Here is an 18,498-nt window from a genome sequence, read left to right as displayed (position 1 = left end):
TTACTCTGGACTGGGTTCTACTACAGCTGTTTAACCATAGAATGTATTAGAGGTTGGTTTTGGTCTCTGGTGGTTTTGTAATGGTGTGTGATGGTTGGTAGGTGGTGTTTTTTATGTTTTATTGGTAGAAATTGGTAGATAAATCTTCTTCCCAGCTTCTTACCTTTACTCTGGAAAGAGATATACTGCTGCTGTTTGACCATAGAAACCAATTAAACGATAATTTTGTGTTTTTGGTGATTTTAAAATGCTGTCTAATCATTGGTAAGGGCAGGTGATTGATTAATGCATTTGTAATGCATAGTAGATGTTTGTTTTCGGTCTCTGATGAATTTGTAATGATAGGTAGGTGGTGTTTTTTTATGTTTTATAGGTAGATAGTTATATAGAGAGAGAGAGAGAGAGAGAGAGATGTGTAATAATTCCCAACTTATCTGGACATGAATATACTGATATTGATTTACCATAGAAACCAATTAATCCAATTATTAATTTAGGTCATTTTAAATGGTGTCTAATGAGCAGATTGTTGTATTGGTAGGTAGATTGTCCATAGAAACCACTGGTAAGGATTATTTTTGTTTTTCATGTTTTTAAAATGGAATGGGTTCTACTTCAGCTGTTTAACCATATAAACCAGTAGAGGTTGGTTTTGTTCTTTGGTGGTTTTGTAGTGGTGTGTAATGTTTTGTAATGTAGGTGGTGTTTAAATGTTTTAGTTATAGGTAGATAGAGAGGTATACATGTAAATATGTTTATAGATTCAGCATTATTTGCATTACTCAGTAGGGGTGGGCAATATTATATCGTGTACAATATATCGTGACACAGAAATATCATGATATTAAAAATCCATATCGTGATAATAGGGCTGTTCTGTCTTAAAAGTAGTCTATTATTTACTGTGAAGCTTTAGGGGTATTTATTGTATAATTGTTTTAGTTTGCAGTTTATATGCATGCACTAAATATTCTGCAATATTTTTTGCTGCATTATATTATTTTATGCTATATTATTTATTTTGCCACATTATGATTATACTGTTATACTATTATACTATATTCCTGAAATGAATTAATTATTTTAGTTTTCCTTTATCGCCAAGTATATCGTTATCGCAAAAATACCCTGAAATATCGTGATATTATGTTAGAGCCATATCGCCCATTCCTATTGCTCAGCAACAGCTTATTACCTTTAATCTGGACAGAAATATACTGCTGCTGTTTGACCAAAAAACAAAAAACAGTTAAAAGATAATTTTGTGTTTTTGGTGATTTTAAAATGGTGTCTAATCATTGGTAAGGGCAGATGATTGATTAATGCATTGGTTGTATTAGAGGTTGTTTTGGGTCTCTGGTGGTTTTGTAGTCGTGTGTAATGGGTGGTGTTTTTATGTTTTAATTATAGGTAGAAAAAGAAAGATTTATCTAGATAAGTTTATAGATTCAGCATTTTTTGCATTGCTCAGCACAACAGGAACATGCACAGATTATCTGGACAGAGCAGATTGTTGATTAATTCATTGGTAATGGTAACAGCTGTTTGGTAGGTTGTGTTTTTGTGTTTTACAGGTAGATGTGTAGATATGTTGATTAGATTCAGCATTATTTGCATCACTCAGTACAACAGAATGAATGGATTAGATTTTGAAAGATTTTCAATTTTCTAATGGATAATTAGTGGTTTTTGATGGAGACTAACCGACCCACCTAAAGACGACATTAAATGATCCACTATCTATGTCTATGTCTGTGTTTATATATAGCAAGATATAGGTCACTGTACACATATACATTGACCTACATTTTGGTTTTCTTACCATACTTACTGTATGATGGGTTAACATTAAGGTTGTACCAGTACAAGCAAATTGCAATTTTGATACCAATGCTAAGAATCACAGTTTATAATTGATAATACCAAGCAATACTAGAGCAAAACAATTAAACACAGATTATTGTATGATTTCCAAAGATTTATTGAACTAAACAGAAAAATATTCACAGTTTTCATGCTTATTTTTCTTCTTTAATCTCTTTGTGTGCATTTGGAGAGTTTTTTGTATTGACCGAGCATCCAAAGTGTCAGCCTAGTCCTTGCTTTGAATGTAGAAATCAATTGCATAACTGAGTTAGCAGCACTTGATACTCAATTAATATTGCAGTGCAAAGATTCCCACTGTTTAGACAGGTAAATCCCAAATGCCAAAACATAGGTTTAAAACCCCAAAAAGATGAATAAGTAGTAAATAATGATCATTTATAGTATTTTGTCTTAATCTGAGGCTTTCAAATGTGTTGCCAGATTCTAGATCAGCTCTCACAACCATCCATAAAAGCTTCAGTGACCTACAGGCCAAAAACTGCTTTTTAAGTGGGAAAGATGTCCAAGAGTCCAAACATTAAGACAATTCCTATTAGAAAATGACTTAATGAGGATTTAATCCTAGTGGCTCTAGTGCTATTTTACATATATCAGCATAAAACTTAAATGTTTATAGGTAAATATTTAATATAAAGGATTGCCCCCCCCGCAGTGGACAGCACAGTAGGTGGTAATGATCATGACCAGTGTCATCTGTCTTGAATTGTCCATGCGAACAGGCAAGAAACTCTGGCAGAAATCACATGTTCCACAGGTCAGTCTTATACTAGTTTCTGTCCCATGACTCGTGGCATGTCCGTGTGTAGAAAATAATTTTTAAAGAAGATAGAAAATGAAAGAGGTAATTACTGAGTTAAACAAGAAGTGATGCCTGTCTAAAACAGGTTAGGTGAGACGAAAACGATCTAAACGTGTCAAGTCATCTCTGTAATAACCAATGTTATTCTCTTTTAGGTAAACGCGCTGAAGTGCGATGTGGGATTCTCTGAAAACCGCCTGCAGCTAGGAAACAAACCAGCTTGATTCAGGGCTGCTCAAGACACAGCAGGAAAGGGCACATGGAAACGCTGGGGTGATTTTAGCCAAAATCTTTTTTTTTTATCCTTTGTGCTATTGGGCAATTTCTGCAAGTTGGGCAGTTTACCCTCTGGAGATGATCAAAAGTGAACCTAAATGTGAACGGGTGCTACGAAGTGCCTCGCCTCACAGAAATGCATACAAATCGGACTTCCACTCCATCAAATGCTCCTTTGAGGGGCCATCTGTCTCTTACACCAATGGAGGCAGCGAGACACGAGGAAGACCATCAGGGAATCGGGTCAACAAGATCAAGAACAACATCTTCCTTCAAATGGATGGGCAACAGGCGCAGGACAGCTTGGTTGTCTCCAAACCAGTGCCAGCCAAATTCCAGCGATCCTCCCCCTCCTACAGATCCAGCATGAGCAGCATCTCCAGCATGGAATCGGGTTGCTCTGACTCGGCACGGAAGGTGGAGGACCTCACGTTTGACAAAGTGGCATTGGCCGAGAAGTTTTCTGTGACCAGAAAGTTGTTTGAGAGTGGACTTAAAGACATATCCCCAACAGAGAGACCTGCACAAGTTAGAACCATCAGTCGATCTTCTTTGGACAGCGTTTCAGACGATGGGAGATGCGTAAGAAAGTTGACAGAGACTAAAGACCAAGCTCAGAAGATAAGAGAACATCCCAAGGAAGAGACGGAGAGATGGAGGAGCGAGAGTGAGACACCAATTCGTAAGCATGCGAGCATGATGAAGAATGCAGGACCCATTTCCAGGAGGCTGGAAAGCTTCATGTTGGACAGTGACAGCGAGTCTCTGTCTGGTCCATCCGTGTCAACACGTTCACAAAGCCCATGCAGCCATTCCCAGCCAGCATCATCCCCAGCAAGCGAGCATTCAGAACCACCCTCATCCCCAGATAGTGCCAGTTCTCCTACATCTTATTCAATGTGGCCTGAAAGCCCTTTGAGCCAGGCAGTTGCTTGTTCACCGCATGAATTAAGCAGCTTATCCTCGCACAGTGACCCCCAACACCCGGTCGTTCCTGTGAATGGAATTACGTTAGAGGAAACCCCTAATTGGGGTCTCAATAGCTCTGGCAGTCCTCTGGAACATGAAGATGAAGAGTCTGTGTCCATTCTGGCAACAGAACCAACAATAATTTTCAAAAGTGAGAAGAGCCATCGCTTGTCCCAAGGCAGTGCTTCTGGGAGTCCAACTAAAGATGACACCAAGGCGTCTTCAGAATCGATTGCCTCCAGAGCTAAGCAAGGCAAGGTTGTATCTCCTAACCTTGCCACAGTCCGAGCTGAGATGGTGGTGGTCCAGAACGAGTCCTCAGAAAGCGAGGCAAATGAGGAGGAACGAATCGAAGATGAAGTATTTGAGGAAGTCAAGTCTGAGCAACACCTCTCCAGTCAGCTTTCAGAGAGGGAGCTGATTGAGGGCAAGAAAGTCCAAGGCACATTCCAGGAGAGGAAATCCGGGAGGAGCTTTAGGCAAAGGGAGGAGGAGGAAAGGACGAAGGAGGTGGAACCCGATCAAGACGTCACAGCTGAGGATCAGGAAAGCAAAGAAAAGTCAGCTGAGGGGAAAAGTATGCAGAAAGAGGTGGGTGAGAAGGAGGAGAAGGAGGAGGGGGAGGAGGAAGGTGATAAGAAAAAGAAGGTAGTAGAATTGAGGCAAGAGCAAGTACAAGAGCAGCCCTGCCTGAGGACTGAGATGAAAGATTGTGAACAGAAAGTGAGGGAAGTGGAGGAAAGCACCATGGAAGAGGAACAGAGGAAAAAAGAAGAAGAAGAAGATGAGGAAGAGGATGAGGTTGTGGAGGAGGCTGTTGAAGCTTTGGAGGAGGAGGAGGAGGAGGAGGAGGATGAACGTGACGTTGAGGAGATGACCACGGCAGAGAGGCAACAGCAAGTGAGCCAGGACTTGTCCACAAAGAGGTCATTAATTTGCGGGATTGAGAATGCCGCCTTTGTGGACGACCGGGAAAGTAAGTCGGATATAGAAAACCAGGAAAAGGAGGAGCACCCTGGACTTGAACATCAAGAAGGAGGCCAGTTGCAGGAATATGAGGAGATTCCAGGGCTCTCGGATGAGGAAGGGACCAGCAAAAGGAGGAAAGTCAGGTTCTCCACCGCACCTATTAGGGTACGTTGAACTTTACTTTATCTATCTTTTGCTGCCTGAGATTTGCTTTGTCCTTGAGCAAATATCCTGGGTTTTGATCTCTTCTTGTTGAGGCTTTAACAGTTGTTTGAGAGCTAGAATGCCTTGTATTCCGTGGCTTTTTCTAAAACATCAAGGATTTTGAAGGTTTTGAACCACATTGTTTTGCCATTTTAGCCAACTTGATCCAAATGTCAGTCGGCACCTTCACCCGAGTTGCCTGTCTGAACTAGTTGGCTGACTATCCCTCAATTGTTGAGATATTTGCCTTCAAGTTTGAGTGTGTGTGTGTGTGTGTCTGGTATTGGGATAAATTTGGGCTTATTAGACTTCCTGCAAGCTTCCTCTTCAAGACCTTGCATGCTTGTAGCAACAAAAAAAATACCCAACAGGTGTGTAGAGTGGTCCAGCTACTTGGATTTCCACTGCCTTGAGGCTAGTTTTGCCATTTTTCATGCTGCATTTGCAGGTACTGTTTGAATAGTTTGAAGAATAGCTGATTGTAGATCATTGAGCAAGCACCCAAAGTCCTGTCTGAGCTTGCACCTGTTCAGGCATGTAATTTCCTTTTTTTTTGCCTCTGACAGCCGTCATGTGTACAGAAGAGGAATGAGTAAAAGAGGGAGGGAAAAAGCGAGGGAAAGAGCCTTGGGCGATTGTTTATTTCCAGGAACCCAGCTCTTTAGGTCTACCTGTTGTTAAGTGACTCAAGTTCTCAAGTTGGAATCTCCTAGTGCTCTTTCACAATTGGTAACAAATTGTCCGGCAGGTCTGTTTGATGTCAGGGAAAGGTCATGCTCAAGCAGGCAGAAGTAGGCTGAGGTGTGGCTCTCCAAAAGCCCAGGCTCTTACAAGGTCTCAGAGCAGGCATGCTAATCTAGCATTCTTCATATTAATGATATTTTTTGAACAGTATTAAGAGCTTATGCTCCAAATGTTACAACATATCTTTAGCTTGAAGAACAAATGAGTCACTCTTATTTAGGGAAAGGCCTGTCACAATAATTACAGTATCGACTTTCAATAAATTAACATAACCTTAATCATTTTAATAATCGTGATATCGTTCATTGTGTTTGCACATACAAAAGGCAAATATATATTTTCGGTGTGGGTGTGGAAAAATGGACAAATCAACACCCCAAACTTAAAGAAACATAGGAACGGCCCAATGCGGCTCTAGTCGCTTTAACTTTAGTCTCTTAGGTTCTTGAGCCTTCACTCAAGAGATACACTGACTGAAAAAGGATGACTAGCGAAAGGCTGAGGCAAAGTCTTTATGCTGGTCCAACAAGGGCCAGCTGGGACAGACCGGGGCTGCACATTATGGTGTTGCTGAACCCACGGTTTCCCTGCCTCCTCACTTAGCAATGTGTATTTATATATTATTTATGAATATAACCTACTTTGGTTCAAGCTGGGTGCAATTTCTTTGTTATGATAATATGTTATCATTATATTAGTGCCATTTAATGGCCTTATAATGGCAACAATATCATTTATCGCAATAATAAAATATTGTGATTTAGTTGCCCCTTCCCTATTCACAGTATTTCTCATATTTTGTGTGAATATACATTATTAACACCTTAGTCATTGGGTTACGCATCACCTTACGTGCCCTCTGTGTCGCCCTGACTGTGCAGTAATGCCTCTCCGCTAATGCCTTTGTATTAGAAGCTTATTGGATTGTTGCGGGAGATATTAACCCTATAATGATGTGTTCTGTAGCTGTGGCATTTCTGAAATGCTTGTTCTTACAATTCTTAAAATGTAAAAGTGGAGAGTATGGAGGCATCATGTGTTTTAGTGGTGTTCTATAGTCTGCAAAGTTTATTGGCTAAACTTCTTGCATTTATAGCATGAAGATCTGCTGCTGTTCATTTTAGCAGCATTTCTGTGGTAAGAAGAATTGGCACTGAGGTTCACTTTGACTTTGATTTCAAAGGAAAGCTACTGAAATGCAGGTTTTAGCATAGCATCACATGCTAGCACAGTAGATAATGCACAACACTGCACAATAGCCGTTCACCCAGACATTGACCTTGATGTTTAGGTCTCAGTAGATTAGCATGTACTCTATATATCCAAAAGTTCATGGACGCCTCTTGTATTGAATGCATGTTCTCAGCTGTTCTCAGATGCACCTTTTGCTAACACAAATGTGCAAATGAACACGTATTGCTAGTTTAATCCTTTCAGAGAAGTTTTGTCAGTAGAATAGGAGTCTGTGAACTAGATAACAATGAACCTATTGCCACCGTGCCCAAAGCCAGGCTTGAGTTAATGCACTGGGATGATTATAATCCAACATCCTGACCTCTTACTTTCTCTAGTGGCAGATTGCAATCTAATCCTCACAGCAATCAAGTATATGTAGTAAATCTAGTATATACTGTATTTTTCCCCACTATAAGGTGCATTTTAAAGTCCTTTAATTTTCCCCAAAATCGATAATCCATTGTGCCTTATGTATGAGTTTTGCCGTTCAGAGGTGGGTATTATCGGCCTGTAGCCTGCTGCTAACCCCGGTGAGCACTGCTAGAGCAGCATTAGCAGCTAACCGCGCTAAGTGCTAGCTCTTCTACTGCTCAGAGGTTAGTATATTGGACTGTAGTCTGTGTGTTTACCGTGTTAAACCACGGCTAGCACGAGCAGTTAGCCGCTCACGTTAACGCTAATGCTAATGCTGATGCACCCAGCCTTATTGGAAATCTGGAGATTTTTTTACTAACCTAAATAAACCGTTTTTAGGAGAGAAATCTGTGTAGATTATCGCTAATGCGCTTTATATTCTGGTGCGCCTTACGTACGAAAATAGACCAGAAAATAGATCTTAATTGATAGTGCGCCTTATAATCTGGTGCACTTTATAGTGAAAAAAATTATGATAGGTTTTACTGGACAGTAGAGGCAGTTACTCCAATAAAAAAACAGAATAAACTATTTTTAACACTCTTAAATTTCAGAAGAAACAGTGAATAAAGCAGGTGTCCCAATACTTTGTCCCTTCATTTGTACATTCACCACACAGCTGTCCTGCTCCCCAGCTCTCAGATGTTTGGCATCACACAGGAAGTGTATTGTGCCCAAGGTCACATGACTGAATCCTGGGCTCCTAGAAAGTGCAGTACTTGAAAGGGACGGATCCTGTTTGGGGAAGAAAAGCAGCTCTGTCCGTGTGGGTGCACATTTGTGTGTGTGTGTGTGTGTGTGTGTGTGTGTGTTAGTGATCCAGGGCTGAATGTTGGTCAGTCTGTCTCCTGAGGGAGTGGTTTAGAGTGGAGTGGGCTGTGTAAATCCACTGTAGTAAGCATGTGAGTGTGTTAAGTGTGTCAACAGTTCAGAACAATGTCTGGCATTTTTCATGCTTAAGTCTAGCCACGAATTCCAGACAAGTGTGTTACTCAAGAATAATTAGCAGGTGTGTGTGTGCGTGTGCATGTGCGTGTGTTACAGCAGCCTTGCTATTGTTAATGCTACGATGCAATCTATGGTGTTTTTTTTTTTAAGGGAATTTAAAACCTAAAGCACTTAATGCAACATTATTTTGTATATTATTATCTTAAGTCTTTAAAGACTAACCCATCAAATAATTGCTAAAAAAAAAACGTTTTGTTTTAAAACTAGGGGTGGGCGATATGGCTCTAAAATAATATCACGATATCTCAGGGTATTTTTGCGATAACGATATACTTGGCGATATAGGAAAACTAAAATAATTCATTCATTTCAGGAACATAGTATAATAGTATAACAGAATAATCATAATGTGGCAAAATATATAATATAGCATAAAATAATATAATGCAGCAAAAAATATTGCAGAATATTTAGTGCATGCATATAAACTGCAAACTAAAACAATAATACAATAAATACCCCTAAAGCTTCACAGTAAATAATAGACTACTTTTAAGACAGAACATCTCTATTATCACGATATGGATTTTTAATATCATGATAATATCATCAATATTTCTGTGTCACGATATATTGTATACGATATAATATTGCCCACCCCTATTTAAAACCATAGATTTGTTGTTTCGATGTGGCAATTCATTGGCCTATTTCTGTCTATATCTGCCAGTGACTATTCTGATATACCAATTTACAACTGAGGGACTAGAGAGCCATGTATATTTAAAAATAAAGTTAAAAACTTGCTTAAATCAATACATTTTAAAGTAGCATACCAATCAAAGTACTATGACCAGCATCACTTGATCCTTTTGGTTTGAAATATTGGCCATATCGCCCAATGACAATGATTAAAAAAAATTATATTAAAAATTCAGACCTTTTTGCCAGTCAGGTATTAAGGAGCAGTAAAGGCACTTTGCTGAAGTACAGAGTTATACAGGAGTTCCAGTATAGTTCTCCAGCACAGAGGCTTGAGCAGCATTAGCATTAGCCGCGAACTACGCTAAGCGCTAGCTCTTCCACTGGCTTCAAGGTTCCTTAGTGTAGCGCTGTTGGGCTGCATTTACTAGTGCCAACCGCTCCTAGTGCTAGTACTTTACCCAAAAAACAGTTATCAGAAGAAAAATCATTTGACTTTGAAAGAAAATGTTTTCTTTTAAGAATGACAGTTTTGTTTATTTAGCTTAGCTTTACTTAACTTCGTTAGTTAGTTAACCCCCACCACCACCACCACCCAGTGGCGAGACCTGCTGAATTAGAAGGATAACATGGCGACACCCTTGTTCCGTACTAGTATATAACCCACTTATAATCCAGTGCACCTTATGTATAAAAATAGACTGGAAAATAGACGTTAATTGATAAGCTGCCTTATAATCTGGTGCAATTTATAGTGAGACAAATATGGTTATTTTGAACACAAATAATCCTAGCAATAAATTCTGTTTGTGGCATTTTCTGTAGCTTTTCTTCTGTAATATCAGCCCTGTTTCGAAACTTTTCATGGCTCTATGGCATCTATTTGATTAAGAGGGATTTAGCTTCCCTGGTTGTTTAGTTGAAGTTCTTTTGGCTTTGCTTTTTTCTGTTCCTCTCCTGATACAGTAGCTTGTAAATAAGGATTTCCATCTGTCTGCTATTTTTTTTAAATGTATGTTGTGACTGATAATGCTAATTGCTATCCTGTGATGAACATCTTCAAATATTTCCTGCAGAACCTGCTGGTCTGGTGTTTTTATGACGACTGTTTACACACTAAACACTATGTTTATCAGCCTCACTGACATCAGCATTTATACTGCATTCCATTTACCTGTGAAATTTCAGAAAATTTTACATATATAATAAAAGTTTCAAAAATATTACTGAAAACTTACTTACTTACAGACATTTGTGTTCACTATAACTGGTTTGACTAGTGTTTTAGTGTGTCCCCCACTCGTTCCTATGCCTTAATTATCTCGTTCCCACACATTTCGTTCCTACAGTCGTATGAAAAAGTTTGGTCAGCCCTATTAATCTAAATCATTTTTAGTTCTAAATATTTGGGTGTTTGTAACAGCCATTTCAGTTTGATATATCTAATAACTGATGGACACAGTAATATTTCAGGACTGAAATGAGGTTTATTGTACTAACAGAAAATGTGCAATATGCAATAAACCAAAATTTGACCGGTGCAAAACTATGGGCACCCTTATCATTTTATTGATTTGAATACTCCTAACTACTTTTTACTGACTTACTGAAGCACACAATTGGTTTGGTAACCTCATTGAGCTTTGAACTTCATAGCCAGGTGTATCCAGTCATGAGAAAAGGTATTTGAGCTGGTCAATTGCAAGTTGTTCTCCTATTTGAATCTCCTCTGAAGAGAGGCATCACAAACAGAGTCGCCTGAGGTATGCTTTTGCATACCTCAGGCGACTCTGTTTGTGGCGTGCTTGCAGAAATGGCTTCTTTTGCATCACTCTCCCATACAGCTTCTCCTTGTGCAAAGTGCGCTGTATTGTTGAGCGATGCACAGTGACACCATCTGCAGCAAGATGATGCTGCAGCTCTTTGGAGGTGGTCTGTGGATTGTCCTTGACTGTTCTCACCATTCTTCTTCTCTGCCTTTCTGATATTTTTCTTGGCCTGCCACTTCTGGGCTTAACAAGAACTGTCCCTGTGGTCTTCCATTTCCTTACTATGTTCCTCACAGTGGAAACTGACAGGTTAAATCCCTGAGACAACTTTTTGTATCCTTCCCCTGAACAACTATGTTGAACAACCTTTGTTTTTAGATCATTTGAGAGTTGTTTTGATGAGCCCATGATGTCACTCTTCAGAATATAAATATAAATTTGACATCTAAATTTCGAATATAATGCAGCTTCACTCGTTGAAATATTACCTCACCTCATTTTTTTGTCCTGAAACAGCAAAAAGTAGGTCTGAGAAGTAGTTAGTGAGCTAAAGTCTCACTCACACACACACACACACACACACCCTGTCTCTCAGTTGCTATAGTGAGAGGTAGAGATGTTTGGCAGTAGCGGAGGCTAACGCTAAAGCGGGTTGCTTTCTGAGCTATGCTTATTAGCAAGCCGTCTCAGGATGTTTAGAGCTGGCAGCTCCTCCTTCAAATGAATCCACGTAGTGTGACGTGATTAGCGTGATTAGCGTGATTACCATGCTAATTCTTGTAGTTTGCTAGTCTTTAGTCCAGGGGTCGGCAACCTTTGAGACATGGAGTGCCAACTTCAACATTTCTAGTCAATGAGTGTGCCACTATCAACAATAATAGAAAAAAAAACACACAAACTACGGGAATATGTTCTACAAATTTGGAACTTTATAGAAGTTCCAAATTTACACATAGAAAATGTGCTTTACAAATTAAATTATTATTATTATTATAATTGTGTAATCAGAATAACAGTGAGTGCAGCTTTGAATTAACGTGGCTTTATTGATAAGCGTAACTTGCACTGAACCCAGTGCAGATAACCTCTAGCCCTCTAACCTCTAACCACAGCTCTCATTTCTAAAATCAACTGGGTAGACTGCCAGTTGATTCAACAGACCTTGGAGGTTTATTCTGCCTCCTTTGCTGGAAGGTCTGTTCCTGCCTAAACATGAACTGAACATAGGCCTATTATGAATTAAACTCGACATGAAATTACACAAACTGTTAATACTTGAACAGGTCAATAAAATAACACATTTCTTTTACCTTACATTTCTCCCATTACACCACAATTATTATTATTATTATTATTATTATTATTATTATTATTATTATTATTATTATTATATATATATTAGTATAGGCTTAGGCATGCATAGCAAATGAAACGGCCACAGCATTTTATATAAGCAAACAGCAACGTATTTAACTAAACAGTGTGAGCTGAGATTAAAATTAATCAGGCTATTTGCCTCAATTAAAATATCTTGCCTACCAGTCAGTGTGATCCCTGTCCTTGCTTTTCTTTGCTAAGCTTTCTTATCTGGGGTTTGTAGTTTGTCACTTTTAATTGTAAACATGACTCGGAATTGTCCGTCGTCAAACGGCTGCGGATAGGGCTCAGCACACTTTTCATGTGCGAAAATACCTGCTCACACAGGTATGTTGAGCCGAACACTGACAAGAGGGCCAATGCAATGCTCTTGAGACAGCCGAACTTTTCTGGTGCAGACGTCCAGCATGCAAGGATGTAGGCTCCGTGCTGTTGCACAGGCGTGGATTCTAACTGCTTTCGGAGCTCTGCAAACTTCGTCACCCACAGTGGTGAGCTCTTCAGCTCTATCAGCTGCATCTCCACGTCCTGTACATCCATCCAGTCGATCAGAGCTGCGTCCAGGTCATGTCCATCAAAGCTGTCAGGCTTGATCAAGAAGGAGAACATCGGACCGTACCTTTTAAAATCCACAAAGCGGTTCGTGAACTCCGTCTCCAGCTCACGCATGTATTCGGCTATTTCAGCGGTGCTGATGTTGCGTTGTGAGGACCACTCCCTCAAGTGTCGGAAGTAGCGGAAAGTGGAGGACGCAATGTCACCTGAGAATACTGCAAGCTTGGCGACAAAAGCAGTCCACGTTTCAAACATGTCCATAACAGTTTGTCCTGCGCCTTGCAGTCTGAGATTGAGCTCGTTGAGGTGCCCGGTGATGTCCGCAAGAAAAAAAAGTTTCACAATCCACTTCTCGTCCTCCAGCTGCGGATATTGTTGTCCTTTCTCAGCCAGAAACACCTTGATGGCATCGATGCAGCTGACAAAGCGCTCCAGAACTTTCCCGCAGCTCAGCCATCTCACTGCCGAATGGAGAGGAAGATCTGCATATTCACTGTCCATTTCCTCGAGCAGGGATCGAAACTGTCTGTGTGTTAGTGCAGATCGTTTGACGAGGAAGTTGATCACCTTTGCCACCGTAGCCATGACATCATTGAAATCCGAATTGGACATTTTTGCACACAGGTTTTCCTGGTGAATTATGCAGTGGAGCTTCATGACGGGGTGGCCAACTTTTTCTTCAATTAGTTTGACGGCTCCCTTCTGCTTGCCAACCATCGAAGGAGCACCGTCTGTAGTTACAGCAAACACCTTCCTCATATCAACTCCCCTCTCCACAAAATGTTGCATAATCACCGTGGCTATGTTGTCACCTCTGGTTGTGTCCGGCATGGGCTGTAAACAGCAGAGTTCCTCTCTCACGGTTGTAGTATCACAGTATCTTGCCATGACAGCCAATCGCGGGATGTCATTCACGTCAACACTCTCATCTAGGGCTAGGCTAAAAACACTAGCATCTGTCAGTCCCTTCGTTTGTTGGGCTCTAACATCAACTGCCATTTCATCGATGCGTCGCTGAACAGTACGAGCTGACGTGGGCATGTCCTTTATACGTGTTTTGATGGTGTCTTTGTTGGGCAAGTCGTCAAAAAGAGTCTCTGCGCAGCTGAGAAAGGCCTCCTTTACGTACTCCCCATCAGTAAATGGCTTCCCATGCTTAGCAATGCAACTAGCCAGATTATAACTGGCTTCTGTGACATGGCCTTGGCTGTTCACAAATACTTTAAGAGAGCTGGACTGTTTGCCATACCTAGCCACGGCACGTTTAACGGCTTCGGCTCTTTCGGCGGGGTCTTTATACGTCTTGTCGTGTTTTGTCTCGAAATGCCTCTTAATGCTGGAAGTTCGGCACACAACGTTGTCATAGCACAGTGTACACACAGCACGATCTTTGACATACACAAAACCATAGTCTTCCGTCCAGGAGGGCTGAAATGCCCTAGCTTTGTTTTTTTTAGCCGGAGGCTCTGTCATCTCTTGTAACGCTACCAGGTAGGCTAACTGATTTTAAATAGGCTACATGTAAACATGGGTCTGTGGGAAAGTGGGCGGGAGCTAAGTGCAGAGCGTTGAGTAGTGAAATTGATTGGAGGATCTGATTTTTAATATTTTTTATTTATTTATTTTTATTTTGCTGATGCTGGTCCAGCGTGGCGCGTGCCAGTGATTATGCCTTGGCGTGCCAGCAGTGGCACGCGTGCCATAGGTTGCCGACCCCTGCTTTAGTCCCTTGTTCAGAGTTAGAAAGTGTTTATATTATTAAAAATACAGTAAAGAAAATAATAATTTCATCCCTTGATGATTCTGTTAAAGTTTGCTCACTGAATCATATTTGTATGGATTTTATAATTGTATTACCATTTTGCAGAGAAAAATAACTATTTGATCCCCTAAAAACCATTAAGAGTTCTGGCTCCTACATTCCAGTTAGACTCTCCTAATTAACTCATTTCTTGCATTGAATACAGCTGTGTTAAATTGTTAACTCTTTGGCATTAACTCCACTCCTTTTGTTTGGAGGAGGAGAAATGCTGATTTAAGCCCTATTTGGATGGGATTAGTATCTCAGGTGGTCCTGGGGTAATTTTCTCTTTTATTGGGGGGATCCTCTGTGATTTTATTCCCGTCCAGAACAACCATGTATGTGTTTTTCTCTCAGACGTCCTCTGAGAAAAAATTACAGGCTGAATTATCTACTGTTTTTCACTGAACTCCGTGGTCATAAGGTAATTTAATTCCCATCCGGGTGCTCATCTGAGTTCGTCTCTGTGCGTTTAATAACATAGGTTTTTGTCCACTGTAGGCCTGTCACAATAAGAATTGTTTCGGACAATATATTGTCCCAGAAATTATTGCGATAAAAAATAATAATATTTTTGTCATTTTAATTAGTTTGGGAATTATATACTTATTTTTTTAATCTACTTTAGTCCACACTGTGTGTATGTTATGGAGTCAGTTATTGAAGCATGACTGGATAAAATACTGTTCACTGTTATATGCGTGAACAAACATACAAATAAACAAAATAGACTATATCACAATTATCAAAAATTATAGAGCTCATGTTCATTTATTGTACAATAAATCAATATTGCAATTATTGTGACAGGCCTAGTCCACTGCTATGCACCGTAATTACACTTTGGGCGTGCGTTTCCATGGAGATCCATGTTAAAACACAACAGCAAGTGGAAATGGAGGAGCTACTGAACACTGCGATGTCACATGACCGAGAAAGCCTAAAAAAACTCACTGGTCCTCCTGTTTTTTTTATTGTAGTCCAGATGCAAGAGTTTTGTCACTGAGTAGAAGTGTGAAATATTTTTTACAGATGTCCCCCTGAGAAAGTAATCCAAAGAACACCGTCCCCACTGTCACACTACTACTTAGCTACTTACTTAGTGTGTAACTACTGGGATTAAACCCCTTTTCCTCTGAGTTTTCTTGTTTGTATTGTGTTGATGTCTCTTTTTATGAGGTACTATCACCACGTACAGAGCTAGCATGATCCTGCTAGTGCTTCAGTTTCACTCTGGATGGAAATATTTTTAAATATTTCTCATTTTTTAAAAATAGAGGTCCGGATACTTGTGGCTAGCACTGGAAATATCATACCAGTATCTTTCTACTGTCCAGAAATAAAACTGTCCCTCGGATTCACCAAGCAGAGAGAGATGTAGAGGAGAAAGTCCTCAGGGCTTCAGATTGAGTTGAGGTGGAAATAAAACACATTGTTCAGAGGTGTGTGGTTCCTCCATGACAACAGGAGGGAGAGAGGGAAAGGGAGAGAGGGAAAGGGAGAGAGGGAAAGGGAGAGAGGGAAAGGGAGAGAGGGAAAGGGAGAGAGGGAAAGGGAGAGAGGGAAAGGGAGAGAGGGAAAGGGAGAGGGAGAGAGCGAGAGAGCGAGAGAGCGAGAGAGCGAGAGCGAGAGAGCGAGAGAGGGAAAGGGAGAGAGGGAAAGGGAGAGAGGGAAAGGGAGAGAGGGAAAGGGAGAGAGGGAAAGGGAGAGAGAGGGAGAGCGAGAGAGAGAGCGAGAGAGCGAGCAGGAGAGAGAGCGAGAGAGAGAGAGGCTGTATTGGCCTGGTTGTGCCACTGTAGACTGGTGTGTTGTTGTCAGACTGACTGATTTCTAGCCAGTGTGTTTCTTTTGTTTAATTCCGCTAATGTTTGCAGGCCAAGACTCCTGCCTGTTGTAGGAGAATACACACACACACACACACACACACACACACACTGACCTGTTTTAGTCTACTAAACAAATGCCAACCAGTGCAGAGCTGGGCATTGCTGTATTTGAATGTATTCAATATGTTCTCCCACTAGCATTACTGTACTAATGCTAACACAATTAAAACAATAAAAAATGCATAGTGCACCTAAAATCCTTTAATTTTCCTAAAAATCATCAGTGTGTCTAATAATCCAGTGCACCTTATGTATGAATTTTTCAGTCAGGTATTAAGAAGCAGTAAAGCCACGCCGCTGAAGTACAGGGTTTTACAGGAGTTTTAGTTTATTTCTCCAGCACAGAGACTCTAGACTGGAACAGTATTAGCATTAGCTGCTAACTGCACTAAGCCCTAGCTCTTTTGCCGTTCAGAGGGGAGTATTATCGGCCTGTAGCCTGCTGCTAACCCCAGCTAGCACTGCTGGAGCAGCATTAGCATTACCCGGTAACCATACAAAGCACTAGTTAGCTCTTTTGCAGTTCAGAGGTGAGCATAAGACTGTAGCCTTCCCGTTTCCCGTGTTAAAACGAGCTACGTGGGACAAACCGCTAGCTAATATCGCCCTGGCTTACCGGAACACTCAGGGTTCCTCAGTATAGCACTGTCGGGTTAGCCTTAATGGAAATCTAAGCTTACTGTAAATAAACGGAAGCACTTTCTCACCCAAATAAACAGTTTTCAGTAGAGAAATATGTGTAGATTAACATCCTGCTCTCGTTTGACTTCAAAAATAATGTGCCATTTAATCCGGTGCATCTTGTCCATGAAAATAGACCAGAAAATAGATGGTTATTGATAATGCGCCTTAATTCAATTCAATTAAATTTTATTTCTATAGAGCTTTTTACAACAAAAGTTGTCGCAAAGCAGCTTTACAGAGAAAAACATGCCTTATAATCCAGTGTGCTTTATAGTTTCTGCTGGAATTTGTATTGCTACTGTATTATATCTGTATTTTATCCAATTTGAAAGGCCCACTACCCATCCAACTCCTTAGGATTCCCCCTATCACTAGTAATGCCGCTTCCTACCTTTACCGCCCAACAATACTTATTTTCACACCTTGAGCATGCATCGTTTAAATAACAATCCACAATTTAAATAACACACCCACAATTTAATTAGGAGAATTAGTGCATGCCTTTTGCATGTTTAAAGACACGCAAGGTGTACTTTTCCTGTTGTTATGATAGCAAAGACACACTGACATGCTCTAAATCAAAATGCATGGCCTATAGATTGTTAATGTAGGGATCCAGGAGGGTAAAAACTAGCACATGCCTCGGGATTCAAACCGAGTTTTAATGCATTTTGTACTGAGAGAATAAATCAAAATCAGTTCAAAAGGAGTGCATTAAAAGTGTGTGCATGTTTGTGTGTGTTCTCTCTGTCTGCAGGTGTTCTGTACCTACTCTAACGATGAGTACGATCGCAGGAATGAAGAGGTGGACCCTGTGTCTGCCTCGGCCGAGTATGAGCTGGAGAAGAGGGTGGAGAAGATGAACGTTTTCCCTGTGGAAATTCAGAAAGGTAATGTTTAGGTCATAAAACGTTTGGCTGTTTTCACACCTGAAAGTCCAAAAAAGACTCTGGAAAAGGTTAATGTGTTTGTTATAATGTACATATGTATGATATACATTTGGTCAGGTTCACATTCACATTATAATCCACAATGCTCAAATCCGATTTTTTTCTCAGATATAATTTGGTGTATCTTGTCGGTTCACATTCATAAATGTAAGTGATCTGTATCTGTGTGTAATGTGAACGAATCTGTTCCTGAAACGTCTCACATGCTGCACATTAATACCTGTATAAACATCTCCTTCTTCACCAACAACAAAAAAACATATTAGAGAGACGAGAGACTCGTAGCTTTATAAAGGTAAATGGATGAGTTAGCAGCTCATATGTGGAG

General features: G+C 40.3%; 1 protein-coding gene across 2 annotated transcripts in view; it reads left to right on the top strand.

The window, feature by feature from the left end:
- ppp1r9alb (protein phosphatase 1 regulatory subunit 9A-like B) overlaps positions 1-18,498 on the top strand; it is a 42,631-nt gene that overhangs the window by 1,159 nt on the left and 22,974 nt on the right. For both annotated transcript variants that reach the window (XM_049469700.1, XM_049469699.1), the window contains exons 2-3: positions 2,842-5,065; positions 17,978-18,110. In XM_049469700.1, the coding sequence (XP_049325657.1) occupies positions 3,041-5,065; positions 17,978-18,110 (2,158 nt within the window). In that variant the 5' untranslated portion in view covers positions 2,842-3,040. The remainder of the gene's footprint in view (positions 1-2,841; positions 5,066-17,977; positions 18,111-18,498) is intronic.

Source organism: Astyanax mexicanus, chromosome 21, assembly GCF_023375975.1.
Source record: "Astyanax mexicanus isolate ESR-SI-001 chromosome 21, AstMex3_surface, whole genome shotgun sequence".
Classification (NCBI taxonomy): Eukaryota; Metazoa; Chordata; class Actinopteri; order Characiformes; family Acestrorhamphidae; genus Astyanax; species Astyanax mexicanus.
The sequence above is the reverse complement of the archived record's forward strand: the minus strand, read 5'-3'. Positions and strand labels throughout refer to the sequence as shown.